The sequence below is a fragment of the Phodopus roborovskii genome, unplaced genomic scaffold, assembly GCF_943737965.1.
Source record: "Phodopus roborovskii unplaced genomic scaffold, PHOROB, whole genome shotgun sequence".
NCBI lineage: Eukaryota > Metazoa > Chordata > Mammalia > Rodentia > Cricetidae > Phodopus > Phodopus roborovskii.
Genome location: NW_026126541.1, coordinates 15236586 through 15254448, shown reverse-complemented (window position 1 = coordinate 15254448; position 17863 = coordinate 15236586). Strand labels below are relative to the sequence as shown.

General features: G+C 53.4%; 1 protein-coding gene across 1 annotated transcript; it reads right to left on the bottom strand.

The window, feature by feature from the left end:
* Positions 1-15: 15 nt before the first annotated feature.
* Positions 16-17263, bottom strand: Pdzd7 (PDZ domain containing 7). The gene is made up of 16 exons (XM_051199681.1): positions 16874-17263; positions 11861-12001; positions 11494-11668; positions 10895-11071; positions 10483-10630; positions 9021-9081; positions 8268-8663; positions 7595-7792; positions 5747-5797; positions 5162-5337; positions 2591-2682; positions 2399-2490; positions 2203-2274; positions 1181-1774; positions 855-955; positions 16-466 (listed from the first exon to the last, which is right to left on the bottom strand). The coding sequence occupies exons 1-16, from the start codon at positions 17097-17099 to the stop codon at positions 95-97; spliced, it is 3072 nt and encodes a 1023-aa protein (XP_051055638.1). The 5' UTR covers positions 17100-17263; the 3' UTR covers positions 16-94.
* Between the last annotated feature and the right edge of the window lie 600 nt (positions 17264-17863).

The window sequence follows — 17863 nt, the reverse complement described above, 5'->3', positions numbered from 1 at the left end:
GATCAGAGCCACAAGCATGGTGGTCTCTCCAGGCAGGCAGATAGGACAGAGGGTATGAGCCCGTGTACAAGAAACCTGGGGGCAGCAGTAGTCCTTAAGGTCCATGGGGAGGGTCCTGGGGACCCTTAAGAAGAGCGGAGGGTTTGGGGGTACTCTGAGAACCCTGAAGGGCTGGGTTGAGAGTCTGTTGTAGATGCCTGGCCTCAGGGGAAGGGAGGTAGCTGGGGGCAATTGGGGTATTGTCAAGGGATCCATGGGCAGAGAAACTGTCAGCAGGAAGGCTCTGATCCTTAAAGGCTAATGGGGCAGAGGATAAGGGCAGCAGGCCAAGTTCAGGGATCCTGACCACAAGCTCCATAGGCTCCCGAGCCTTGTTCCTGTATGCTCTCCGGATGGTGTCCACGGCTCGTTGGTGGGTCACCTGCTCCAGAGTCTCCCCATCCACTGCCAACAGCTCGAAGCCAGCCTGGCATGGAGACAGTCCGCTTGCACATCATTCCCACCCACCACCCAACCTGAAGGCAGTGGCCTTTCACCCCTACTAGCTAGGGCGCTCCTATCTGGGTGCTGGGGATGGACAATAGAACATTTGTGCCTGGAGCTGTTGGGGGCAGGGTGGGGCACACACAATGGCCCTTTGTCCTTTGGGACTTGAGGTGGAACAGGATGGGCCATTCTCAGGCCTAGGCTAGCATGAGGGGACAGATTCTTTAGGCCTGCCATCCTACTGGCCTGACCTCTTTGCCCCCAAGCCACCTCCTACGACCTGGTCTGAACATGCCTGGCTGGAAGCATGTGAACTTCCCTGTCTGTACCCCTCAGCCCAGGGCCTACCGAGGCTTTGCTTCACCTACCTGCAGGGCCCCGCAGAGGGAAGCAGCGCCTCCTGGAAAGACCTTCTCTATCTTAACCATGGGCTGCACCTTGGACTCGATGCCCCCAGAAATGCTGATGCCTGGGGAGAGGTCCGAGCGCAGAGTGGCAGCCTTACCCCAAACCGTGAGCTCCCAGGAGGGGCGTGGAACCCAATCCCCTGAATCAGCCTTAACTTCTTCCCACCTCTGCGTCCCATCTCCTCTCAACCTCCAAACCTAGATTCCCCAACCACACACCTCAGTACTCAGGTTCCCTTCCCGCCCTCACCCCCAGCCATCCACCTTGCAGTGCCCCCTGAACTTACCCAAAGACTGCTTCATCTTGGAGAGTGTGACTGTCCTCACCTCTCCGGTGGCGGCCTTCCTGGTAGTCTCAGTTGGCCCACCAATGCCATTCTCCAAGGGCCCTTGTCTAGCTCCCACCTTGGCCTCTGGCCCACCCAGAGGTCGTGGGAGCGAGGGCCTTGCCTTGCGAGGCCTGTGGTAACGCCCATTGGCTGTGGTGGCGGGGGTGATGGGTGCTGGAGAAGGGGAGCGCCTGCGCCCAGGGGACTTGCCTCGACCTCGACTGCGACTTCGACTGCGGCTTTGGGCTGGGGTCTGCCTCTGGCTCTGCTGAGAGTCCTCTTTGCTTGGGGGTTCTGTGAGTAGCCAGTTAGGCCTGGGAGGCCGGGGAGCCACAGGAGGTGGTTGGGGAGGAGGTGCACATGCGCTTCGGCGAGGAGAGAAGGCATCAACTGGCACATCTTGTAGAGGAGGGATTCCTTGACGGTGATGGCGAGGGGCAGAGGCACCGAGAGAGACCTTAAGGCCCCCCAGCCTCTCCCTTATCTCTCCGTCGTCGTCGTCATCTTCTGAGCAGCCGTTCACAGGCAGCAAGTAGAAGCCTCCACGGCTATCTGAGGAAGGGGTTCAAAGCCAGCTTGTTGCTCTTGACCATCAGTCCCAGGGTGCCTTTCTGCTGTTTATAGGGTTCCCCAGTGTGTAAACAAGGACTGGATTTGCTCAGGTCTGCTGTAAAGTGTCCCGTGGTAAAGGAACTCCGCCCACTGGGGCAGGTGGACAAACATGACCTATTACTAATAGTATCCTAGCACTTTGTACCGTATTACAGTTCTACTTTAGCATAGCCAAGAAACCAGATTTAAGAGTTTTAAAATGCCCTATTCAGGAGTGAGCGGGAGTAAGAACAATGGCCTGGAGAACGCGGCTTTCCTTCCTGACTACAGTGATGCTGCATGGAGGCAAGGATGGATGGCCTGTCCTCCCTGTTCCAATATCCCCCGGGGCTTGTCCCTTTCCCTGGGGTTATGGGACTCCGACTGACCAGGCACAGGGGTGACGAGGTGACGCCTGGGTGGCGTATCTTGCCTAGTTGGTCTCAAAGCAGAAGGCCGAACTGGTTGGAGGGGAGGACAGGTCAGAGGTCAGGCACTGTGCCAGGCTCCCAGGTGGGCATGCCAACCTCCATTCCTACACCTGACTGGTGCTCAGGAGCCAGAAGTCCTGCTCCAACTGCTGACCTGCCCTGCTCTTGAGAGCCTCAAAAGCCTCCAACTCCACAGGCATCACCATGCTGTCAAAGCGGCCGAGGTCCGTGGGGGCCACCACACTCCTGGGGAAGGCAAGGGTGTGAGGGAAGCAGGCATGCAGGAGCTTCCCTCCTACGGTCACTGGGGCTTCTTGCCCCTCCCCTCTCTCAAACCCCTCCCAACCTGATGTCCCTCAGCAGCAGCAGCTTCTCCGGCCGGTCCAGGATGGCCAGCAGGGGGCGCACCAGATCCTCCACACCACCCTCATGGACATACTGTTTATGGAAACACCACAGGTCAGACAGCAGCAGAAACTCCAGAACTGGATGTGGGGAAACTCCAGAGCACACACGGACCCTGGGGCGAATCCAGTCATCCTCATTCTAGGATAGATTCACCCTATTCAAAGTCCACAAGATGGGACATCAGTAATTCTGTGCATGCCTTGAGGAGCAGCAGATCTGTAACAAATAGCAACGGCAATCATGGCATCTGGACAGGCAACTTTCTAAGTTTTTACATACAGTCTGTTACTTAGCAGCCACTGAGATGACCCCTGTTTTACAGAGGGAGGAACTGAGGCTCAGGGAGAATTTTCTCAAAGCCATGCTCTGGCAAAGGAAAATAAAGTGTAGTGAACTGCCCCACCCCCACCCCTCTCCTTCCCCCAGGCAAAAGGAAGGAATGTAAGCACAACTCTAGGCTGTGGTCCTGGCTGTCCCCACCCTTTGTTCAGAGCTAAAATGGTGACCTTGGGGAATGGGTGGCTCCACAGAGTGCATCTCTACTCAGTACCCTTCTGCCTGGCACTGCCTGGATGTTACCAGCCTGGATGTTACCAGCCCGGATGCCACACCCCATGGATTCTAGAGAACTGAATACAGGGAGCCAAGTTACACTGCCCCCTGGTGGTGAAAGGGAGACAGCTCCAGAGAGACCCAGGGGTAGTTACCTCCTATGGGGCATAGACACAGAAACAGCAGGCGCTCTGGTCATCTGAGTGAATCATCAATAGATATTAAGGGAAAAAATAAAAATAAAGTGTGTATATGTGTGTGTGTCTAAACTACACCCACAGTTACAGGGACTCATATCAACAACATGCTGCCATATACGTGCATGTCTCTCAAGTCCACAAGCATGAGTTCAGCCTCTACTGGTAGACCCCGGGGGGGGGGGCAAAAGAGGCCCAGAGATAATAAGACCCTCTCCAGAGCCTCAGGAACTCAAGTGGGAACAAGGGACAGATGAGCCTCATTCGGCAGAAACTGTAAACGGCAATGGGGTCTCGGAAGCTGGATGCAAGGGGCGGTGTGGGACTTGGGGAGGAAAGTGTCCTCAGGATGTGCAGAATAACAAGTAACACAGGTTTGCTGTGGTGTGAAGGGCCCACAAAGACCCTCCTATCAGGTGATTAGCAGCCTCTAAAACTGTGCAGCTTATAATTTGTATCAGCTGTGTGGTGGCCTAGGAAAGCTGGGTGTAGGGGGTTGGGATGTCACATTGTGGGGGGTGGGAGAAAGGAACTTGTCATCTATTCTGCCTCATAAGGGAACTGTAGAGCAATAAGGGAGGTAACTTGTGATTCTGGGCTCAGACAGGAGACAGGAAGCCAGGTTCAGGGCAACACATGGTAGTCACTGAGGAACATTGCCCATCTCTCAGGCCCGGGCTCATTTCATGTTTAGGGTGGGGGTGTTGGTTTGGATGTGGATCGTATGTAGAACCTACAGCGTAAATACAGTCACCGTGAAGCCCTGGTTTGAATAGGGCTGAGGGAACGGAGGGATGAAGAGAAAGTGCTGGCCACAGATACAGATACAGGGCCCCTCCTAGTGGCCAGAGCTCAAAGTTGCAAGCTCTCACAAGGCCTACTTAACCTGAGTGACAAAGGTTACCCTTGACAGGAACCTCCATCTGCGCTTCTGTTGTAAACCAGCCCTTGGTAAAGGGATGTGTGAACAACCCCACCTTAGGCTTTGAGTGATATTACGTGGGCACATACAGGCATGTTATGCTCAGACAATTACATGTAGGCATGTCAACCCAAACCGGTTACCCCAAGGACATGCCAGTGTACACATCACAACAATACCCGTACAGCCACATCATGAACCAGGTGAAGGCAGGAGTGATTTTCTAACACTGCTCAGCTTGCCTACAGTGTGCACTAATGCATGCTCCCTACAGGGAACCCACCACACAACCTTTGCGGTCCCTCGGAGAGAATGATGGGGAGGGGGAGGGCGGAGCATCACTCTGCAGCCTCCCCAACACTGAGGCACAGGGAGTCTTTTAAAACCGACCCCCCACAGACCCGGGGCCCTCCCTCTGGAACTGACTGGAGAGAAAGGAAACCTACTTGGGAAACAGGAACAGGCCCTTGGCAGAAAGGTCACACCTGCTGGCTGTCCCAGGAGTAGAGGGGGAGATGGGGGACAAGACTGGGGGTTAGAGAGGGCACAGTCCGTTGCCTGTGAGGATTCCCCCTCCCACTTACCACCTGTCTTCCTCATCTCCTCAGCTAACTGTCACCTCCTCTGAGAGGCCTTCCCAGATCTCCTGGGTTACCCATGTCTGTCTTTCACAGTGCTCTGACTGTCACCAGGGGGATTTAGATTCTAATTATTGTCTATCTTTCCTTCTTGCGTCTGCCTGGGAGTTTGCTGTGCATTGACCCCAAACAACAAACCCAGGTATCGGCCAACAGACAGTGGCCTGGGATGAGGGACCAGGCCTTGGGCAGAGACTTACCCGGGAGCAGTGGCGAGTGACTGCTAGTACCTCGTCGTCTGTGAGCAGCCTCCGGGCCAGGTCCTGGATGAGGGGCCGTCGACTTTCCCAGGCCTGTACCTGCCCTTCCACACTGGGCAGCTGGCCAGAGGGGCTTCCAGGCCTAGCGGAGAGCAGGGCCTGGCCCCTCTCCCGGTCTGTAGGGCGGGGCAAGAGGGTGTGAGGAAGGTGATGTGAGCTCTTCGCATCAGGTGGAGTTTCTCTTGGCAGGGGTGAGGCTCCAAACAGGCCAGCTGAGAGACTGAGGTACCCTGAACAGAGCCCCACTGTGCCCTTGCCCCTCATCACGGCCTTTCCTAACAAACTGCCATCAATAGAGGCAAACTCCAGCTCCTCCTTCATTGTTGTACTAATCTGTCCCCTCACTGGAGTATAGACGGGCTTCCTCACACCCAAGTGTCTTTGGAGGTCCCATCTCTGCACCCCCCATCTTTTCTAGTAAGTTAGCCAAGTTCTTTGCCAAGTTGCAAGCCAACAAGCCGGTCCTAGCTTGTACCCCCCCCCATCTGTTGCTTTACCATGGGGACCTTGGGATACTGGATTTACCACGTCTCAGTCTCCAGGTGACAAACTTCTGCACAGGTCCCATGCTCCCTGCTGTAAAGAAGAAAGGTTCAGATCAGCTGGAACAGGAGTTCCTGTGAGAAGTAGTCAGGGTGGGGACAAGTGCCTTTGTGACCTTCAAGGTCATGCCCAGCTAGGGACTTCATTCACAGGCAGTGGGGAGTCAGTGAAGGCTGTGGACCAGAAGAGGAGGCAGTAGGAGGCTTTTGGAGATTTACTTGGAAATGAATGGAGAGAACCCCAAGGGCAGAGCTTGGTGGTACCTACCTTCCAGAGACAGAGGGAGGAGGAGGGGCCTTGGAAACAGAGAAAGGATGGGCCAGAGAGGTGGGCTTCGAACCGTGAGAAAACAAGAACCTGGGAACTGAGAAGACGAAAAGGCGAAGGAGCTGGCCCAGCCTTGGTTTGGAGAAGCGTTTCCTCTGCTAGTCTGTCACTCTGAGGCCTCCAGAAAATTCTAAGGCAGGGCAACGTCCAAATTCTCAGTTTGCTTCCACTTCCCAGTGTTGGCTCCCACTTCTGGAAGCAGCCCCCTGCTTGCCTCCTGGGTGGCCCCCTCCAATCTCAGCCCATGCTTTCTGGCTGGGTGGGCAGGGTGGCTCAGGGTGGGCAGAAAAATCCCCCATCTACCAGGTCTGGGAGCTCCTGTCCTGTGTCTCCCCCTGCCACCCTGTTCCATCCCATCCCTCCATCACCCCTCCCTCACATCACAGCGGTTTGCTAAGCATGACAGATGACCAGGAGGCAGTGAAAGCCCTGACTGACCCCTGTAGGTCAGGTGAGGTAGCACATGGCTTTAATCCCAGCACTTGGGAGCCAGAGACAGGCAGATATCTGTGAGTTTGAGGCCAGCCTGGGCTACAACATGAGACCATGTCTCAAAAGTAAAAAAGACAGCTGTGGTGGTACACACCTTTAATCCCAACACATGGGAGGTAGAGGCAGGAGGATCTCTGTGAGTTCAAGGCCAGCCTGGTTTACAGAGTGTGTTCCAGTACAGCCAGGGCTGTTACACAGAGAAACTCTGTCTCTAAAAACCAATCATCATCATCATCAAGCTCAAACAACAAAAATTCCCTGTCCCAAGGGTTGCTAAGGGACAGTGGCCATCTCTCTTTCATCGGAGGGAGATATGTCTGTTGGTATTGTTCCTTTAGTTAGGCTAAAGTCAGTGGCTGAGCCTAGAAGCACGCTTTAAAGCTAACTGGATTTGAGTTTCTGTCCCATGCAATTGTGAGTTTTACCGCACCCATATTAGGTCTGGTCTCTGAGTCTCAAAAGAGTTGACAGGCTTCTTGTGAAGGTCCTTAGGAAAACTCTGGGGCTGGAGCTGGAACCCAGTGGTAAAGTGCTCACCTAGCATGCCCGGAGCCCAAAGCTTCAACCGCCATGACTAATGGGGTGGGGACAGTATCCCTGCCTGAGTCCCTTCCATCTGAGCCGTGGTTGAGAAGTGGCTTTCCTCAGGGGTAGTTCTAGGACTGGGTTGGACCTGTGGAGCTCTGGATGGAGGGTGTGAAGCCAGGGGTCCTAGCCAAAGAGCTGCCCATTGCCACCACAAGCTCATGGCTGAGCTCCAGAGCTTCTTGCTGTACCTTGGGTCTGTCACTTTACCCTTCTGAAAAGATGGGAGATGGCAGGGTGACAGTGGCTACCCCATTTTCGGAGCACCTTCTAGGGGCTAGACCAAGTGCTGCCGTATATTCACCCATTCGGATTTTCTATGTGCCCAAAGAAAGGAGCTTTAGCCCTTCCATTTTACTTGTGAGGGTGAGTGGTGTGGTAGGGTAAGGTTTCAACTGGAACTGCCAGTTAGATTCCAGCATATACCTTTCTCCAGGTCCAGGCGAGGGCGGACTTTGGTGGGGCTTCTGCTGTCCAGTGTCCAGGCCTCTCTGTGCCCGTCCCCTGCTGGCCGCCCCTGACGCCCTCCCTTGAAGAAGAGGTTCATCAGTGTCTTGGAGCGCTGCAAGGCCCCGTTCTCCCCCGGGGTCCCTGACTTCTCCTTCTTCCGCTGTTTCTTCTCCTCTGTAGACATGAGGGAGCCCCCGGGGGGCTGGAGGGTAGGCAGGAGAGAACCAGGGTGCAGAGGGGTAGGAAAGGGCAGAGAGAGGGAGAGGAGCAGAGGGCATCTGCAGCCATCCCAGAGTGGCCATGGTCTTCCACCTCACCCCTACCATACAGCTCCAGGGATGTAGGGAATCTGGTGTGTGTCTGTAACTAAACAGGTCTGGGCATCCCAGGCTGGAGAAATTGGAGTTGGGGCTGGTTTAGGGCCCTGATCTTATCAATTTGGGGGCTGAAACAGAGGGTGGGTTTGGGGCCCTGGCCTGTTTATAAAGTGAAGCCTAGAGAGGAACCTGAGAGTATTTTGGGACTGGGCCTGGGACCTGGCCTAGGCCCCGGGATTTGGGCAAAGGCAGATTTGGGATTGCTCCTTGGTTGTGGGTCAGGCTTTGTTTGGACTAGGGGCTGTGACAAGAGTGGCACCCTCCCAGCATACCCCACAGTGTCAGGTGGCTCTGAGACCGTGTGATGGGAGGCCTGGGTCGGCTCAGGGCCAGCAACAGAGCAGTCTTGGGCGACTCCGAAAGTGCAGAATCAAGGCGTCGGGTAGAAGAGGGACCATCAGAGCAGATGGCCGTGTCTCTGAGGATGACAGTTGGCCTTACGCTGCACCACGTTTCCACACGGCTGCCCATGTCAGGCTCAGTCTGCATGGCTGTGTCTGCTCGCCCCCAGCCTGGGCCGTGGCCACTGGGCTCCTCCGGCCCCAGGCAGACATCCATGTGGGCAGAGGGCAGTGAGCCTGAGCTGCAGGGGACACTGCCCGCATAGGAGGAGATACTGGAGCCACTCTCTGAGGCTGGGGACAGCTGCTGTAATACCCCATTGCTCACTACAAGGGAGAGGAAATGAGGTAGCTCAGACATCGGCTTGGCTTTCTTCCCCGGGGGCCCTGCATGCTCACACACTGCCTTTGGGCTTTGGGGTGGCTCAGAGCTGCCACCTGCTCAGATTGTCACCTACATCAGGGAGCCCTGGGAAGTCGCTTCTTTTTCCTTGTCCACGGGACTTGAGGCCTAGAACACCCTGGCATTGAGTCTGGGAGCCCTCAGTTAAGGCTGTGAGCAGCTCTGGGCTGCAGGAAGGTCCTGAGGGCATCTTGGTCTCCTCACCTCTCATTCCCCCCCCCCCCCCCGCAAGAAGCCCAGCCTCGCCCTTGGGCTCCTCCCTTCCATCAGTAGGAACTTACATCTATCCAGCCAGCAGTACTCTGAAACCATCTCTTTGTAGGCAGGGTACCGGCCAGTCTCCTGGAGAACACAGGGCAGGCATCGGAGGAGCAGGTGAGAAGTCAGGAGGGATGGGTTGGGGATGAGAGTAAACTGGGTCCACCGGCTTACTTTCTAAACATGCTAATTCCCTCCCCAGCTCAGGCCTTTCTCCTCCTGTACTAATCACATGGCTAGCTCCCTTCTTTGACTGCCACTGCCTCTTGACTCTCCTCTTGTCTTGACTACAAGGCGCTTCCTCAACTATCCCACTCCCCTTCTGCTAATTTCCTGACAGGGTTTGTCAAAATCTGATGGCCACCGTCCCCCAGGAGCAGAGGCCTCGTTGGTCTACCCTGATCTCCGTGCAGCTCAGCACCTGACCTCCGAGGTGCTCAAAAATACTGTTGAGGGGCTGGAGAGACGGCTCAGTGGTTAAGAGCACTGACTGCTCTCTCGGAGGTCCTGAGTTCAATTCCCAGCACCCACAGGGTGGCTCACAACCATCTACAGTGGGATCTGGTGCCCTCTTCTGGGATGAAGGCGTACATGCAGATAGAGCACTCAATGTACATGAAATTAATAAATAATTTTAAAAAATACGGCCAGGCAGGCTGGTTCATACCTAGAATTCCGTGCTTGGGAACCTGAGAAAGGGGATCTTGAGTCTAAGGCCAGCTGTGGCTACATAGGGAAAATGTAGCCTGGGCTATAGAGTGAGGGCCTCAAAACAAAACAAAACAAAACAAAAAAAACAACACACGCATACACGGCAGAGTTAGCAAATGAATTGGGGAAGAGCTGGAGTTAGAAAGAATGCCCCAGATAATTAGAAAGGGGAAGATGTGTGTGGGAGAGAGGCTGGGGTGAGCCCATGACTCAGTGAATGAAGCTGGGTGCCAAGCCAGGGAGAAAGGACAGAGCAGGGAGCCTGGCGGACCCAAGGGAAGACTGAGTCACTACTCCTGTGCACACAGATAGAGCAAGACCTTAAGCAGGCATGACAGCCATGTGAATAATGAAACCAACCACCTCCTAGAACCCCAAACTCTGCTGTAGCCCAGTCTTTTTTGCCCTGTGTGTGCCTCCGGGGGTCCCCACAACCCAGGTCTTGTACACAGCTAAGCTCCCACTCCATACATTAGTCCTTCACCTTGAGGCCTTCCCCCATGCCGAAGGACAGCTACTATGCTAGAAATATGGGAAGCCCGATCAGAGCCAGGCCCCGCTGCTGACCAGCTGAGGGACAACTGACTGCTGCCTCTGTGAGCCTCAGCTCGCTTTTTTTGCCAAGTGGGCATGACAAGAATTTCTGCTGTCCCTTCTACGGGGCTGTGGGATTAACACTAGTGGCAGGGCCAGCAGTCTAATTAAGAACTAGGGTGTTTTGAGACGCTCCAGCCATAGTCTGGCCCCTCCCCGCTCCCATGTCATCTGGCCCACCTTGATGGTCAACATGATGTGTGTTTGGCCCTTCAGCAGTTCTACGGCCTGGCTGTGGCTGATGTCATCAAACCCGACACCGTTGGCCGCCAGGACCTGGTCCCCCACTTTGATGCCATTCTCCTCAGCCAGCCCACCATGATCCACTCTGGGGATAGACAAGTGTTGCTCGATAGCACCCTGGCCCGCCTCCCTCCCCCACAACGCAGACCCCCTTCACTTGGCTATAGGAAAGCCCACCTTCATCCCTTGGGCCTCTTCCGATTGACAACACCCTTTCACCAGGGCCTAGCCCGAAGGGGCCCTCATTTGGACGTTAGTTGCTGAGCCTCATGTTGACCCATCCCCAAACTTTTCTTCCAGCTCTGCCCCGGCCCCATACCCAGCTATTCCATTTCGCCCCAGCACTCACTTAGACACATAGATGCCCAGGCCGAACTCCTTGCCCCCACGGATGTTGAAGCCCAGGCAGAAGTCATCAGAGGTTGTATAGAGATGGACAATGCGGCGCATGCCATCCTCTGAGCTGCTGTCCGAGGGTGTTGAACTGCTCTTTTCCACCACTAGCCGCCGGTTCACTACATCCACCCTGCCACAACACAACAGCCCCACCCTAGGTCCTCCGGGAACATCCAGCCTAACAGCCTTGGCAACTGATTGGATAGGGGATGACTGACCCTCTTGGGGTGAGGGGGGGGGCTTCTCCTGGCCCCAAATCTTCAGTGCATTATAGGTTTCATCAAACCTATGAAACAATCTGAATCACCCATCTACTAAGCAGTTGCAACATTTGGAGGCCCATTTCCCTCTTGTGTTTGGTTTTTGATGCTGCCTGCCTGGACTATGCTAAGCATCTAATCTATCATGATCTCTGTCCTCCCCCCTCCCCAATCCCAGAGCTCCATTTCTGCTCCTTACAAGTCCCCATGCAGAGATGCCCAGAGAGCAGAGCCCCTGGGCAGGGGCAGGGGCAGGGGCAGGGGGGTCTGAGCAAGGTCGGGCGCTACTCACCATGTGGTCTTCTCCTTAGAGAACTTGATGCCGGGCACACGGCCAATGCGCCGCACCATCATGTGCAGGCAGCTGCTGCTGGTCAGCAGCCTCACAGCGCTGCCCATCGTGGTGCTCTCTAGACTCAGCCCGTTCACCTCCGTGATCTTGTCCCCCACACACAGGCCAGCACGCTCTGCTCAGGAGCGGGGGAACGGTGAGTCCTCAAAATGGGCTCTACACGCCCGCCCGCCAGAAGACACTAGGCTGTGTCCCCTAACCCACACAAGAGTGAGCGCTGAGGAGAAGTGGTTCCTATCCTTGGCCACCTAGCTTTTGCTACCCATGGAAGCGAGGTCACATCCCAAGCCATGCTCCCCCTGCTCACCTGCACTGCTCCCCTCCTCCACCTTGCTGACAAAGATGCCCAGGCCATGCTCAGAGCCACCTCTCACGCTGAAGCCCAGCCTCCCAGAGGAGCTCTTTTCCACCCGGACGGCGTGGATGATGTCACTTTCATCACTGTTGGCTGAGGATAAGCACACGGGTATGACCTCCATGTTAATTCTGGCAACCAAACATCTGGAGTACCCAACTCGGTGTCTGCAAAGATTAGGCTTCTGTGCAGAGCCACCCAGATGATACAGGGAGATGGTGTTCAAGGCCCCTCTGGGTAATTCGGAGACCACAGACCAGTCAGTGACAGTACAGGAGCAGGTGGGAACAGCTCGATTATATTCCATGCTCTTCCTTTGCATCCTCCCTCTCTCTCTGTGTGTGTGTGAGATCTCTTCTGAATTCTTATGTCCAATCTCTGAAAATTTGCCTTTCTGAGAGCAAGGTGGGTAGGTAGAGAGGAAGGTTCAAGATTCCAATTTGGGGAGTCTGGGCTCAGCTCGCAACAGAATGAGCTCCAACTTCAGTCAGCCTCAGAACTGTCCATAGAAGTCAATATATGCTCAGTGTAACTTAAGGGCAGGACCAAGCTTGCACAGGGGCGTTAGACAGGGACAGATGATAGTAAAGCTTTTCATCCAGAGGCATGAAGGCTGAAACTTAGTCGCTGACAGGACCTCACGGAAAAGGTGCTGAGGCCTCTTCTGGCTCACAGACTCCGATTCTAGGGATACAGCTCTAGGGACTACATGGCTTCCTGAGGACAGAACCTCCAATTGAGCGTGCTACATGTCTCCCTGGAGCCCCGGGAAGAGGCAGAGGGGATAGATCCACAGGGAAATGAGATGGGAGAGATTAGCTGCTGAGTGACAACTGACAAGTGTGCCAGGCAAGAAGGGGAGATTTATTTTTCCTTCAGGCAAGGTTTACTCTAGAGGTGCTTGAGAAGGAACACACACACACACACACACACACAGAGAGAGAGAGAGAGATACAGAGAGAGAGACAGAGAGAGAGAGAGACAGAGAGAGAGAGTTTGATCTATCAGCTTTCAATGTGTGACCAGCACAGTTGGGGCTGAAATCTCCGAGGACGGTCTGGACAGGGTGATATAGGACAATTGCCATTACACAGTTCTCAGGCCCCATTAGCCTTATCAAAAAAGCCTCCCTGCCCACAGTCCACTTCCCCCCCCCCATGTCTCCCTGGGGACCCCTATGCCCTGGGCAATTGGGATGTCACATCTGAGGCTTTGTTTGTTTTAGTTTTCATTTATTATAGTCTCACTACATAGCTCTGGCCATCCAGGTAGACCAGGCCCAGGTAGACCAGGCCCAGGTAGACCAGGCTGGCCCAAACTCACAGAGATCTGCCTGCCTCTGCCTCCTGAGTGCTGGGTCTAAAGGTGTGCGCCACGCCCTGCTACATCTGAGCTTTGAGAACTGTAGTGTGGCTTCTCTGAGGATGGAATCTAACTAGGCTACTCACCCTCCCTGAAGCTCCCTAGCCATCTGCTTGCTTCCCATTCTATGTCAGCCCTTCCTGTCTGTTTGACAGGCTGCCCCTGGCCCCGTGTGGCCCTCCATACCTTTCTCTGACACCTCTATCATTCTCTCCTCCATCAGTGGGCTTCAGCCATTCTAATGGGTTTTTGTTTGTTTGTTCAGCTTGTAAAGATTTATTTACTTATTATGTATACAGAGTTCTGTCTGCATATATGCCTGCAGGCCAGAAGAGGGCACCAGATCTCATTATAGATGGTTGTAAATTACTGGGAGTTGAACTCAGGACCTCTTGAAGAAAAGGCAGTGCTCTTAACCTCTGAGCCATCTCTCTAGGCCCCATTCTGGTGTGTGTGTGTGTGTGTGTGTGTGTGTGTGTGCATGTCCCTCATTTGAGTTAGAAACTGTCTCCTCCTATAATAGTTTCATTTTGGCTTTGGTGGAGGTTGGGAGGGGTTGGCTCCTTTTCTTACCCTCTCTCATTAGACATCACTTTCTCAGCAAAGCTTGGACCAAGGCATGATGTCAAAGTAGCAGACACTGCATCACTGGAAAACTTGTTAAAATGAGACTCCTGCAAGGCCCTCTGGCAGATGCATAGTCCTGAGGTGAGCAGCTTGGAGCCTTGTGTGTTAGGCGATGCCTCTGCCACACTGAGCTACAATCCCAGTCCATGTTATTTTGTGACAGAGTTTTATATGCTATGTAGGCCACGTTCACCTTGAAGATACCACTGCAAGTCCTGGCCTTGGGAGCAGACACCGCTATATCTAGCTGTAGTTTTTGTTTGTTTTGGGTTTTGTTTTAAATTTAAGACACTGTAGCCCAGACATAATATCTTATCACCTAGAAGACGGAAGCCTGTGGATGGGGAATACAAGGTCAGCTCAAGTGAAACTTTGTCTCCAAAGCAAACAAGCCAGTGTAGCTTCCCAATTCTGAAATCTCAATACTCTGAAGCTGAGGAAGGATTGTTACAAGTTTGAGGCCAGTGTAGTCTACATAGCAACTTCTAAGCCAGTCAGTACTCTACAGTGAGAATTTATCTGAAAAAGAGACAACAGCAAGGGGGGCTTCGTGGTGAAGAGCACTGGCTGCTTATCCAGAGGTCCTGAGTTCAATTCCCAGCAACCACATGGCTTACAACCATATGTAGCGGGATCTGGGGCCCTCTTGCATAAAGTGTAGTCATATACAATAAATAAGGTAAAGAAGAAAAGAAACAACTAGCTGGTTGGTGATAGCTCACACCTTTAATTCCAGCACTCTAGAGGCAGAAGCAGTCGGATGGATCTCTGAGAGTTCAAGGCCACCCTGGTCCACAAAGTGAGTTTCAGGATAGCCAGGGCTGTCACACAAAGAAACCTATCTCAAACACACACACACACACACACACACACACACACACACACAATGAATTTTTTTTAAAGCAAAATAAAATAGCCAAAACACTCACTCCACAGCTTAAATCCTGGATGTCAATAAAATAAAATAAACCCAACCCTGCCTTTAATCCCAGCACTCAAGAGGCAGAGGCAGGCAGACCTCTGACTTTGAGGCAAGCCTGGTCTACAGAGTGAGTTCCAGGACAGCCAGAACTACATAGAGAAACCTTGCCTTGAAAAACCGAAAGAAAAAAATTAATTATGTATTTTATGTATATGAGTGCTCTTTCTGCATGCAGACAGAAGAGGGGATCTGATCCCATTATAGATGGTTGTGAGCCACCATGTGGGTACTGGGAATTGAACTCAGCACCTCTGGAAGAGCTGCTAATACTCTTAACTGATAAACCATCTCTCCATCCTCCCCATTGATTTTTTTTTAAAAATTACATTTATTTATTTATTTAGTGTGTGTATGCACACACACATGTGGATGCCGTGGCACATGTGTGAAGTCAGAAGTCAGAGAACTACTTCCAAGAATCAGCTCTTTAGTAGAGCGTGGGTCCTGGCAATTAAACTCAGGTCATCAGGCGTGGCATCAGGCGTGGCATCAGGTGCCCTTACCCACTGGGCCATCTCACCAGCTTCCCCACCCCCAATCTACCTTCTAGTAAATTCTCCCAGGCAATTCTGGCATACTGTAAAGTTTTAGGAACCTTTTCATGTCTACTGGTCTCCAACATTTATTTTTCCTTCAGAATTTTTCTATCTTGTGTATTATTGTTCATTTGTGCATTACTTCCTGTCTTTTGGAAGTCTGCAAGCTTTATCATGGGGTTTTGTAGTTTTTTCTCACCAATAATACATCCCTAGCACATTGCACAGTGTATGGAGTCTGACAAACATATTAGGTAAATAAATAGATGAGTGAATGAGGAAAAAAAAAAAAGAACAAATTAGGAGAGGAAGAAAGGAGAGAGGGCTGGTTAGAAAGGGTCATGACTCCTGCCTTCTGGCTCCTCTGGGGACTTCTACTTCTTGGTCAGAAGGGCAAGAAGGGCAATGGTGACCTCAGCAATGCCTTGCTGCTTGCCTGAGCATAGGACCTACAGTGGTCAATGAACGTGGCAGCCATATCCTGGGCATCCCGCCCCACCCCTGCCCAGCTGACTTTGGAAGGGGAAAGAGACTCCCAGTTGCATTGGAGGACACACCAGGCCTGAAAAGCCCAGCCTGGGATCCAGCCAGGGGAACTGTGCTGGCTCCGAGAGAGGAGAGCAACTAGAGATATGTATCTGTCCTGTCCACAGAGAGGCCGGCCCCGCAGGGCTTCGCTCCCCTCCTGGCACCTCACGGTCCTGTCTTGCTCACCAGCTCTTTGTCGCCTCACATCTGTCACTGCAGTCCAAGCCCTTGGCCCATCATGTTTCACTTCTGACCTTTGTGGGGGACATCTGCAATCCCCTCCAGCTGTTCTTGCTGCTGTGTCTCTAGGTTGACTATGCTGCAGTCCCTGAATGGTGAACACTGAGCTTCACCTCTCAGGTCCCCTGCAGGACCTAACCAGGGCAGGTACAGAATCGGTGTGCAATGGCATCGTTTCAGGCAGCCGTACACCATCATTCTCCCCTAAGGATCCAACTCTGGGGTACACAGCCTGGCTCTCAGCCTTCCTATTGTTTGCCCCCTCCCTTTTTCTCAATATATGTCCCTTAGTCTTCAGGCCCCTCCCCTCATGCCCTGAAGCCTGGGCACTGACTCTCCACAGTCCAGCACTAAAATGGTCACACAGCTTATTGGTTAATGTAAGATCTCCTCCATCCTGCTCCACTCCCTAAGGTACACACAAATAGGTCAGGGACCAAGGGACGGAGGGGCTGACGCAGCACTCTGCATTGTGAATCCCTGGGGCTTCCATTCCCCCGCCTCTGATCCTTCTATAGCCCTGAAGATTTAAAATTTTGGCTGGAGGAGAGGAAAGGGTAAATGAAAGATGATCCCCTTCCCATCTCTTGAATTTCCCTAACCATACCGGCTCTAATCAACCCTCATCCTAATCGGTCCTTGTTGTCCTCAGAGATCCCCATCCAAGCCATTCTTGAGCCCCACACCCACCTTCAATGGGGGAGTTGATGAGGATGACTCGGCCCATGGGTGATGAGGCTCGGATTCCACGGGGGGGCCCATTGAGCAGGCGCTGCTGCTTCCTAAGCAAGTATCGTGTTGCTGTGGAGCCCAAGTCGCTGCCCAGATGGCCTCGGGAGGAGAGGGAGCTCAGAGAACTGGAGCTGAGTTCTCCTAGACCCGATGGGTCAAAGGCCACTGTGAAACCACGTGCCATGGTGGAGAGGCTGGGGCACTGCCCTACAGATCCAGAGGAAGTTTGCTTGCCCTCCAAAGGTTGGCTGTTGGTGTTCGGGGCTCCATGAGCATGCTCAGTGGGGCTGGAGTCTCAGCGAGGCGGATGGAATCCGTCACTCTCAATGCTTACAAGTGTGGGTTCCAAATCTGTATAGGAAGAGCAGGGTTGGGAGAGGCATAGGGCCATACTATTGTACTCCACACGCCCCCTTGCCTTGAGAATCCTGTCCTCTCGTTTCTTGGGCCCCTTACTTCTCCCACCCTGGGGCCAGAGGAAATCTACCCAGTTCAGAACCATCTTGGATTTTGCGAGCTTTATCTACAAGGCCATTGAGGAGCTCTCTTTCACCCCTCATTGCTGCTCTCGACTGAGTTATCCACCGGTCTCCAGAACTCAGTTGAGGTTCAGAGAGTGGAGATAGGATTAGAGTAGGCTCTTGAACTTTAAAAGGAGCGAGAAAAATGGGTGTCAGGACAGTTCAGTGCAGCATCTTTCCTGTGTGTATATATGGATAGGGGCTAGCCTCCAGAGCTGGACTTCAGGACCTGGGACAGCTGCAGCCGAGCTTGCCCCCACCGCCACCCCAAAGTGACCGCTAGGCTCCGAACTGCCGCTGTGGAGATAAAGCCGCTGCGAGACCCTATCCCATGACTGGTGATCCGCTAGTGCAAAACCAGGCCCGCGCCCTCCAGAGCATCATTGTGAACCCCCCCCACACACACACAAATAGACTCCCCACTGTG